At 40.0% G+C, this 11,659-nt stretch overlaps 1 protein-coding gene across 2 annotated transcripts in view; it reads right to left on the bottom strand.

Annotated features, from left to right (window-relative positions):
* Positions 1–3,968: 3,968 nt before the first annotated feature.
* Positions 3,969–11,659, bottom strand: part of LOC106604467 (solute carrier family 4 member 11-like) — a 34,003-nt gene continuing 26,312 nt past the window's right edge. For both annotated transcript variants that reach the window (XM_014199105.3, XM_014199106.3), the window contains exons 17-20: positions 10,992–11,165; positions 10,487–10,682; positions 7,919–8,088; positions 3,969–7,557 (exon numbers count right to left, since the gene is read on the bottom strand). In XM_014199105.3, coding sequence (XP_014054580.1) covers positions 7,491–7,557; positions 7,919–8,088; positions 10,487–10,682; positions 10,992–11,165 — 607 coding nt within the window. In that variant the 3' untranslated portion in view covers positions 3,969–7,490. The remainder of the gene's footprint in view (positions 7,558–7,918; positions 8,089–10,486; positions 10,683–10,991; positions 11,166–11,659) is intronic.

The following is an 11,659-nucleotide window of genomic DNA, read 5'->3' as shown; positions in this document are numbered from 1 at the left end:
ACATGTGCCGAATACAACAGGTGTAGACATTAGAGTGAAATGCTTACTTACAGGCTCTAACCAACAGTGCAAAAAAGGTATTAGGTGAACAATAGGTAAGTAAAGAAATAAAAACAACAGTAAAAAGACAGTGAAAAATAACAGTAGCGAGGCCATAACAGTAACATACAGGCACCGGTTAGTCGGGCTGATTGAGGTAGTATGTACATGTAGATAAGGTTAAAGTGACTATGCATATATGATAAACAGAGAGTAGCAGTAGCGTAAAAAGAGGGGTTGGCGGGTGGTGGGTGGTGAGACGCAATGCAGATAGCCCGGTTAGCAAATGTGCGGGGGCACTGGTTGGTCGGGCCAATTGAGGTAGTATGTACATGAATGTATAGTTAAAGTGACTATGCATATATGATAAACAGAGAGTAGCAGCGAGGGGTTGGGGGGGGGGAAGGGGCACACAATGCAAATAGTCTGGGTAGCCATTTGATTACCTGTTCAGGAGTCTTATGGCTTGGGGGTAAAAACTGTTGAGAAGCCTTTTTGTCCTAGACTTGGCACTCCGATACCGTTTGCCATGTGGTAGTAGAGAGAACAGTCTATGGCTGGGGTCTTTGACAATTTTTTGTGTGTACCGCCTGGTGTAGAGGTCCTGGATGGCAGGCAGCTTAGCCCCTGCGATGTACTGGACCGTACACACTACCCTCTGTAGCGCCTTGCGGTCAGAGGCCGAGCAATTGCATTTGGATTTACCAAATGGAGGGCGAGGGAGAGCTTTGTACACGTCTCTGTGTGTGGAGTACAGGTGATCTAGAATTTTCTTCCCTCTGGTTTCACATTTAACATGTTGATGGAAAATAGGTAGAACTGATTTAAGTTTCCCTGCATTAAAGTCTCCGGCCACTAGGAGCGCCACCTCTGGGTGAGTGGTTTCCTGTTTGCTTATTTCCTTATACAGCTGACTGAGTGCGGTCTTAGTGCCAGCATCCGTCTGTGGTGGTAAATAAACAGCCACAAAAAGTATAGCTGAAAACTCTAGGCAAGTAGTGTGGTCTGCAATTTACCTCAGGCGATCAAAATCTAGAGACTTCCTTAGATTTCGTGCACCAGCTGTTGTTAACAAATATGCACAGACCGCCGCTCCTCGTCTTACCGGAGTGTGCTGTTCTATCTTGCCAGTGCAGCGTATATCCCGCTAGCTGAATATCCATGCCATCATTCAGCCACGATTCCGTGAAACATAAGATATTACAGTTTTTGATGTCCCGTTGGTAGGATATTCATGATCGTACCTCGTCTAATTTATTGTCCAATGATTGCACGTTGGCGAGTAATATTGACGGTAACGGCAGCTTTCCCACTCGCCTTCTGCTGATCCTTACGAGGCATCCCGCTCTGTGGCCTCTGTACCTGCGTCTCTTCCTCTTGCAAATAACTGGGATGTTGGCCTTGTCGGTTGTTCGGAGAATGTCCTGCTTGTTGAGGAAAAAATCCTAGTCTAATCCGAGGTGAGTGATCGCTGTCCTGATATCCAGAAACTCTTTTTTTTGCCGTAAAATACGGTTGCAGAAACATTATGTACAAATTAAGTTACAAATAACGCGAAAAAAACACATAATAGCACAATTGGTTGGGCGCCCGTAAAACTGCTGCCATTTCTTCCGGCGCCACTTGGGCGCATTATCAGGGTTACCACAGTCTCCTGTGGGTTTCAGCCTTAGGCTGCTGTGGCACTGCACAAGTACACAGGTTACTGCAGGTTTGCTGTAGGTTTGAGCCTCTGGCTGCCATGGTTAAGTGGCTCTGGTCAATGCTATGCAGTGCGCGTGTGCACTTTACCAAGTCACAACAGGTGTTGTTTTGGACTTGCGCTTTCATGTATGAGTTCTGACATTTCAGGCTTGCAAGGTAAGTATTGTTCTTGGAACCGTGGGGTCTATGGACTTGGGCTGTAGTGGCGGCATGTCAGTGTGCATTGCTAAGTTGCAGCAGGTTCTGGTTCCCTATATGAGGCTGTGACAGTTCAGGCGTCTTGGTTAAGTATTAGGGAAAAAAGTGGCTTCTGTAACCTTTTTTTAGATCCGGTGGAACCTGTATGTGTTTGGGCTGCCATGGGCCTCCTAGTTTGGTACCCTCTGAGCCGGCTTGGGGCGTGATTGTATGTCCCCATAGAATGTTATACAGAGTGACCGTCTGAAAGGAAGTATACCGTTTTGAATATAACCACTATTCCTTGAAGGAGGGAATGAGGTGTAACATATTTTTGCCCAGTGCTGTCAGGGGATTATGCTCGCTGAAATGGGTGCAAGCCTGTTGGGTGTGATTTCATTTTTCTTCCAGAGAATATGATTGGTTGTTGACTCCCCTATAGTATGTTATTCCTCATTCCCTTCTTCAGGGAACAGTAGTTATATTATAACCGTATGTTTTACGGTAATAATTCTAATGTCCTGTTGCTTCAGGATTATTTTCCTGCTGTAGCAAACTGTCTCAAATTAAGATCCTATATCTGGATCATAAAGATTTGCTTCTGTTTTGTCTTGAAGTGGAGCAGAATTTATCACAACAGGGGATATGAATTAGAAGTTCTGATAAACTTTCAGCTATTAGCATACTGTTGATAATACGAAAGTATTGTACTATTCAAATGACTCTTCAATCTACCCTCCGTGGCTGGTGGTTTTTGCAGATTGTGTTCTTGTCTTAAGTCTGCCCATCCATTTTCAGTGTATCGTGGTTTTTAAACAGGAGAATTGAATAAATTTGGCTTTTTCTACAATGTTGTGCTTATGAGTTTCTGTGTCGAAATAGCCAGCATCAACGTAGTCATATGAGAACGTCCTGTGTATGGTAATTGTGAAGGAGTTGTGCGGTAGTATTGCTCAGTTTCTTAAACACTGATTGCTGCCTGCCAGCATGGAAGTTCTGGAATCACATTTCTTGTCCTCAAAGATGGGATGTCATCCAGAACCTATTTGAGGTTTGTAATTCACACAAACGTTTGAGCTGTATATGTTCACTCACCTTGATTTATTGTCAATTTATCTTAAGTGAAATCAAAGTTTATCCATTGATAGCAGTTCAAGTGTTTTACAATTCCATTACTGTAGGACTCCAGAGTGGGTCAGCGGTCGAAGGCACTGCATCCCAGTGCAAGAGGCGTCACTCCAGTCCCTGGTTCGAATCCAGGCTGAATCACATGCTGCTGTGATGGGGAGTCCCATAGGGTGCCGCACAATTGGCCCAGCATCGTCCGGGGTAGGCCGTTATTGTAAATAAGAATTTGTTCTTAAGTCCGGGGTAGGCCGTTATTGTAAATAAGAATTTGTTCTTAACTGACTTGCCTAGTTAAATAAATAAAAGGACTGGGATTCAATCCAACCGCGCTATGTCAACACTGCACATTTTATAGGCAATGTTGGTAAACACTGCGCATGTCGGCTCAACCCACATTTTCATTGTGTTCTTTCGACCTCATAATGTGGAAATATAATACAAAAATACAGGGAAATTACATTTTTGACTGCACTTCCCTTAAAAAAAAGTCCACTCTACTCTGAAGTGTTGAAGGCAACACACAACTCATCTGACACAGCAGTGATCTTTAGGGAACAGTTTGTTCATAACACCTTTGGAAATGTATACATTGGCTTTAAAAGCAGTGATACCAGAAACCACTGCAAAGAACAGCTGACAAGTAACAAGTCTGACAATAAGACTACACAGCATGGCTCCTCTGAAGATCCAGGTTTAGATTATTCTAGGTGGGCTTATACTGCCATCTATTGGGACAATTGCACAGGGTGAATTCTCTCACAGCTCTGCAATGCTGTGAAACCATCAACCAAGAATTTCAAAGGGAGGACTGTTTTACAAGTCTTCAGAATGAGGTAATACAGTACAGAAAGTGCAATTAGAGCAATATGAACATGTTCATCTGTCGCAGTGTGATTATAAATAAATACAAAACATTCAAATCATTTAAAAGGCTTTATTCGTTTGGTAACAGCTTAAACAGCAGGAAAGCAGTATACTGTGTAGCGTATTTGTTTGTTTTACATTAATATCCTGTATGTTACTTTGTAATTGCAGAAGTTATGGCACTTTTGCATTGTAATCTGGCCAATTCATTGTGAATTGATTTTGTAGAAGTATCCAAAACTATTGAACTATAAACAACCATGACTATCTGCAGATCCCAGCCTAAAACCAAAACAATGTTTATCTTTCTAAATGTTTATCTTATTCATATACAACAATACAATGAGCTTAAACATGTTATATAAAGGTAGGGTGTGGGTCAGGGGCAGCATTAGATAATGCCTTGTGTTGTACAGAATTTCTCATAATACAATAAGAAGAGAGGTTAAAGAGTATGTTAAATATATAAGCAACTATATAAAGCAACTACATAGATTAAGCAACTACTGTACGTCAATCAATCACATTTATTTATAAAGCCCTTTTTACATCAGCCGATGTCACAAAGTGCTATACAGAAACCCAGCCTAAAACCCCAAACAGCAAGCAATGCAGATGTAGAAGCATGGCTTATACGTAACATATAAAAAAGGTGAAAATTGTGGTCCATCCAGATTTCAATTTCAGTCAACTACTGGTTGCAACCCAGTCACAGTCTTGTACTCTTGGAGTCAAAGTGCCTTAACATGTACTGGGTCAAAGACGAGGCGTGTAAATTTGGTGTCCGAAGTCCATTCATTTAACAGAAAAATATAAATATGTATGAATATAATATTAAATCACTCAACTCTTACCCTTCTTTTCACCCAGAAGTGTTTGTGTTGCAAACTATTAAATGAAGGGAGTTATTGAGCTCTAAAGTGTCAAATTGTCCTTCAGTGTAACTGTCCGGGTAAAAATTTGAATGACAAAACTGTTTTTAAAATGTAGAAATTCATCCTAAAAATATAAATGAACACTCATGGCATAATTGTGTTAGTGTTTGCAACAATATATAGAATAATGGGTGACATACTGTATCTAAAAAAATATTTTAAAACTTTAATAACTTTTGTCCGTAATTTTGAGTTTAATCAATGTCATTCAGTATAACAAAGGTAAAAAGCAATTTTAAAGCAGTGTGTGACATCACAAAGAAGACCTATTGAAGACCCTCTATCAATGTGATGAGGTAAATCTCTCTGAAATATTTGATGATTTCACCTTTTCACCCTCTAGTAACCTTTGTAACAAAAATGCATGTCCTTCAGTACAACACAGAAAATGTACTTTTAATTTTATTATTTTATAAAAAGCTCTATTAAATATAAAAAGTAAGGATAATCTTTATAGGTCAATGTCATTAATTTATATAGCTGGCCAAGGAACTGCCTGTTAAATGTGTTTATGTATGAAATCCATCCTTAAGTATCACGCTTTTGTTCTTCAGCACAACAAAAGTTTCATGTTATACCACAATGTCACCCGTTATGCTGAATGACAGTAGCTTTGTTATCCCATGATTTCACTAGTTTACACCATTTAATCATGCAATTCATATTTACTTGTTGTATGAATACTGAATATTATCATTGTAAACTATTATATGAAATTTTAAGGTATTTCAAGACACATTATCTTTATACTGTAGATGCCGTTGTCTAATAAGAAGAGGGCTGCACGGCACAGACAAAAGATTAATGCAGATCCAGTTGCTAGGGAGGAAAGACTATCCAGAAGAAAAGCAAGGTATTGTTTTCATGGTTTCATGCTACTGTCAGCAACAGAATAGGATATAATAGGATATAAAGCTGGGTGGATAACACTTAACATTAAGTTGCACTATTACACTGTAGTTAATGTTTTATTGCACTGCAGTTAAGGTATAACTGATGGATTATATTGGTTAATATAATATTACACACACACAATTATGGATTAAAAATTGATTTTGGTTAATAGCTGCTTCACATGTGGGGCACTTTATGAAAAATTGAGACTGTACAAGTTTGAATTGAAGTAGTTTGATGGCCATTTTATGTAGCTATTTTGTGTAGGTATCTTGGAATTACATTTGTGTAACTGCATTAAATAGAAATTTACCAGTTACAGTGTAACAATGTATAATTATAACATTAACTATCATGTAATAATCGTGTAATAATGCAATTTAATGCAACGTAAAGTGTTGCCACAGGCTCAAATTATAATAAAGTGATTGTTATTAACATTAGCAATGAAATAGTAACAAAACATGTTTGAAAGAGAAAAGGAGAGGGAGTTGATTTAACTTTTAAACTTTGATTAAGTGTTATCATTGTATAGACTACTTTTAATAGACTACTAATAACATTTCATGGATGTGAATCCTATTCTGTGCCAGTGTCATAACTACTACATTTTCATTTTGTAGCGATCAGAGAAGAAAGAAGGATGTCAATTCTGATCATCCACCGATCCATACAATGACACAATCTGATGCTGAAAAAGAGGGAAGAATTTAGATTAAATTAGAGGAGGCACCGTGAAAGAATCTAACAAATGAATGTGGTGATGAACTTAACTCCAGTATCCACTGAAGGAAACTCTTTTGAGCAGCCCCCTGAACAACTTGTACAAGTACAACATGAACCTGCACTTCCAGAACTGGAGCAACCATCTGAGTCCTTGAAAAATACTATTGTGGCTACTAATAATAGTTCATAGGATCATTATTGTTATTGCTGAAGGAATCACATTTAATCAATATTTTTGGGCCGCAGTGATATGTGTCATTCAGGGTAACAAAATATTGTCATACAGTATAACACCAGTATTTTATGTTAAAATGCAATAACTTTGTTTTGTTGACTTAGATAGACAAAAACAAATCTCAAAGGATGAAATGAAAGATATTTTCATTGATTTTACAATTTTTTTCACTATAAGGCAGGAAGTCTTTGTAAGAAACCTTCAATACATTTTCAGTTGTACCTGTGACATATAAAATAATGTCATTTTTTTCTGGGTAGTTATATTTCTGCCAGTCTAAGCATGGATATATAACCTTGGGATTATGAAAAATGGGCATAATTCTTCTTTTTTTTTTTACACTTAGCGTTATACTGAATGACATTTTACTAGGGTACATTCATATGAATCACTTTTTTTTCAATTATTGGCTTTATTCTTGAATATAACTAATATAAGGGCATATGTGACACTCCAATGAACATAAAAAAGGATTTGAAGGGAATTGTAATTGCTGTTTTATTTTTTTACTACTTTGAAAAGCTTATACGTCTTTAACCCAGTTTACAAAATACATTTTGTATTTTAGGGGGCTCAAATCAATTCATAGAGCTGAAGATTTGCACTGTAGTGCGATTTTAATTTAACGGTATTTCCGATTGAGCCGACAGCACCTTCTTTGAATGCAGTCTCCGCAAATGCGAGAACATTATCTTTAAATTTCTATTGAGCTTTAGCGCAGGTCTTCACTGCTATAGATTGAATCAAGGCCTTGGTATCAGTCCTTTCAGAGTTCTCCCTCCGTCTATCTACATGTGCTGGGAATCCATGATGTCCAGATACTTCGCCTCGATTACCCTTGGCAGCAGGTTAGTCCTGGTGAAGAGATACAGAGACACACATTAAACCCAATTAATTCAAAATCAAACTCACTACTGTAGTAAGTGTCATTGAACTACCTGGCTGGTTGTTTTCAAAGGTAAATACACCTGTTATAATCTTTGTTAATAGAAAGCCACAACAATCAATTATTGGTGATCTTGAATATTTAACCATGGGAATCAACCAAGCACGTATTTCTAACCACTAGAGGCTACTGCTACCCTTTGTTCAAAGCCGAAAGCGCCTGGTTCAGATTCACAGTTTTTTTGTGGACTTCTCTGCCCCCTGCTGGTTGGGAGGACTATACCAATAGAGGTACAATAAAATGTGTTCTATTTAATTATGTGACTGTTACCTGATGGGAATGAGCAGGATCATCAAGAAGGGGAAGATCATCTTAATATAGGGCAGAGGGTACATGCCAAACGCACACAGGATGATCAACTGCAGTATCTGCAGGGCTGTGAAGAAGTGCACCTTCTTCTGGGGCACCCTCCGAATGTAGTGGGTGGGAGGGTAGGACGTCTGAGGGGAGGGAGAGAAGATGGTTTAACATCATGGTTAACTAGGATGTCTGAGGGGAAGGAGAGGAGATGGTTTAACATAATGGTTGACTAGGCCGTCTGAGGGGAGGGAGATGAGATGGTTTAACATCATGGTTGACTAGGACGTCTGAGGGGAGGCAGAGGAGATGGTTTAACATCATGGTTGACTTGGACGTCTGAGGGGAGGGAGAGGAGATGGTTTAACATCATGGTTGACTAGGACGTCTGAGGGGAGGGAGAGGAGATGGTTTAACATCTTGGTTGACTAGGACATCTGAGGGGAGGGAGAGGAGATGGGGGAAGATCTTCAAAGTTAACATCATGGTTGACTAGGACATCTGAGGGGAGGGAGAGGAGCTGGTTTAACATCATGGTTGACTAGGACATCTGAGGGGAGAGAGAGGAGATGGTTTAACATCATGGTTGACTAGGACATCAGAGGGGAGGGAGAGGAGATGGTTTAAAACTTCTTATGGGCAGGTGGGATGGTAGCGTCCCACCTGGCCAACATCCAGTGAAATTTCAGAGCGCGAAATTCAAACTACAGTATTATATTTTACTTTCATAAAATCGCAAGTGTAATACATCAAAATAAAGCTTAATAACATCTTGTTAATCCAGCCGCTGTGTCAGATTTCAAAAAGGCTTAACGGCGAAACCATACCATGCGATTATCTGAGGACAGCGCCCAGCATACAAACAGATGAAAAACATATTTCAACCAGGCAGGTGCGACCCGAAAGTCAGAAATAGTGATTTAAAAAATGCCTTACTTTTGATGAACTTCTTCTTTTGGCACTCCAAAAGGTCCCAGTTACATCACAAATGGTCCTTTTGTTCGATAATGTCCTTCTTTATATCCATTAAAACTCAGTTTAGCAGGCGCGCTTCAGTCAATAATCCACCCAGTTTCCCTCCATCAAAATGCATACAAAATGAATCCCAAATGTTACTAATAAACTTTTCCAAACAACATTTATAATCAAACCTTAGGTACCCTAATACGTAAATAAACCATAAAATTAAAGGCACACACTTTTTCAGTTCTGCCAACAACTTTTCTATAGGATTGAGGTCAAGACTTTGTGATGGCACTCCAATACCTTGACTTTGTTGTCTTTAAGCCATTTTGACACAACTTTGGAAGTATGCTTGGGGTCATTGTCCATTTGGAAGACCCATTTGCGAGCAAGCTTTTACTTCCTGACTGATGTCTTGATATGTTACTTCAATATATCCACATAATTGTCCTACCTCATGATGCCATCTATTTTGTGAAGTGCACCAGTCCCTCCTGCAGCAAAGCACCCCCACAACATGATGCTGCCACCCCATGCTTCACAGTTGGGATGGTGTTCTTCGGCTTGCAAGCCTCCCCCTTTTTCCTCCAAACATGGTCATTATGCAATGGTCATTATGGCCAAACAGTTCTATTTCTGTTTCATCAGACCATAGGACAGTTCTCCAAAAAGTACAATCTTTGTCCCCATGTGCAGTTGCAAACCGTAGTCTTGTCTTTGTATGGTGGTTTTGGAGCAGTGGCTTCTTCCTTGCTGAGCGGCCTTTCAGGTTATGTCGATATAGGACTCGTTTTACTGTGGATATAGATACTTTAGTACTAGGTTCCTCCAGCATCTTCACAAGGTCCTTTGCTGTTGTTCTGGGATTGATTTGCACTTTTTGCACCAAAGTACATTAATCTCTAGGAGACGGAACGCGTCTCCTTCCTGAGTGGTATGACGGCTGCGTGGTCCCATGGTGTTTATACTTGCATACTATTGTTTGTACAGATGAACGTGGTACCTTCAGGCGTTTGGAAATTTCTCCCAAGGATGAACCAGACCTGTGGAGGTTTCCATTTTTTTTCTAAGGTCTTGGCTGATTTCTTTTGATTTTCCCATGATGTCAAGCAAAGAGGCACTGAGTTTGAAGGTAGGCCTTGAAATACATCCACAGATACACCTCCAATTGACTCAAATTATGTCAATTAAGCCTATCAGAAGCTTCTAAAGCCATGACGTCAGGTTCTGGAATTTTCAAAGCTGTTTAAAGGCACAGTCAACTTAGTGTATGTAAACCTCTGACCCACTGTGATTCTGTGAATGATAAGTGAAATAATCTGTCTGTAAACAATTGTTAGAAAAATTATTTGTTTCATGCACAAAGTACATAGATGTCCTAACCGACTTGCCAAAACTATAGTTTGTTAACAAGAAATTTGTGGAGTGGTTGAAAAATGAGTTTTAATGACTCCAACCTAAGTGTATGTAAACTTCTGACTTCAACTATATAAATAGATACATATATATAAATAGATACATATTGTATAAATATATACATACTGTATAGATAGATGCCCCTATTTTCCTCACTCTCACCTGTTCTTTGAGAAGGAGGAGCATGCGGTCAAACATCTGGTTGCCGTCGAGGGAGGTGGCTGCTATGTAGAGGAAAAGGCCGTAGAGGACAGGCTTGGGGATCCACTGCAGAGGGATGGGTAACAAGAACACTGACAGGCCGATCAGGATGTTAGCCGTCAGAGCCGTGATCCGCGTCTCCTTCACATTAACAATGCTGTAAACCGACGGAAAGAGAAACAGGTATTCTTGAAGAGAGAGCCTCTTGTTTGTACGCATTAGAAACACCCACCCGCAATCTTGTTTCAAGGGCCATTGAACAACAGATTCCGAATAGAATATTGGAGATTGCACAGACTACAGGAATAAAAATGTTAAATGAACAATCTTCGTTAAAGTAGGCTTAAGTTAGCTTCATCTGGGACTGTGCAATCATCCTTGTAAGTAACTGCTTCAAAAAATAATAAATGTTCACCACAAGTTATGCAGAAAACTGCCTCTAAATCTTTGGTCAAGCTGCCCTCACGTTTCATAGAGGTGTCCCCCCTCCACGTGCAGCTCCACCTTGGCCAGCTGACGTGCGTGCAGGGAGGAGTGTGGGAATGCGGCGTGCATCCACGGCAAACCCAGACACGACATGAGGATGTTGATGAAGCCGGTCAGCATCAGGTCCCAGTGGAATGCAGTTCCCTTCAACAACCTGAAACATTATCACATAGACACAGAACAGTTTGGCATTATACAATTCAGACATACATGGACTAATCGTGGACCATGAATGACATCGCGCTGGATAGGCTACCAACATACTGGGTGGATAGACGACCAACATACTGGCTGGATAGGCTACCAAGGTATTGGTTGAGCTGGTCAAAGCCAGTGCTTAATTTGTAAATAGCGAGGAGCCGGAACAAAAAGTGAGCGCGAGAGTGGGGCACCGAAAAGCATTGCATGCATATCATCATATTTGCGTAGTGGCATAGAGCAGTAGAGTAGAGGCACTTACAGAAGTAGCACACATGGGACCCTAGGCCACATTTTAGTCTGGGACATATTGGGGCTTTAATAAACACATTTCATGCAATTCTACCTCATTTTACATTAATGTAGACTGGCTTAATCTTTTTATGGAAATCTCAGACTTCCGACTTTAGTGCGTTCAAGAACTGGGTAATGGGGGAATTTAACACGGAA

Source organism: Salmo salar, chromosome 05 (genome assembly GCF_965601325.2).
Source record: "Salmo salar chromosome 05, fSalSal1, whole genome shotgun sequence".
Classification (NCBI taxonomy): Eukaryota; Metazoa; Chordata; class Actinopteri; order Salmoniformes; family Salmonidae; genus Salmo; species Salmo salar.
The sequence above is the reverse complement of the archived record's forward strand: the minus strand, read 5'-3'. Positions and strand labels throughout refer to the sequence as shown.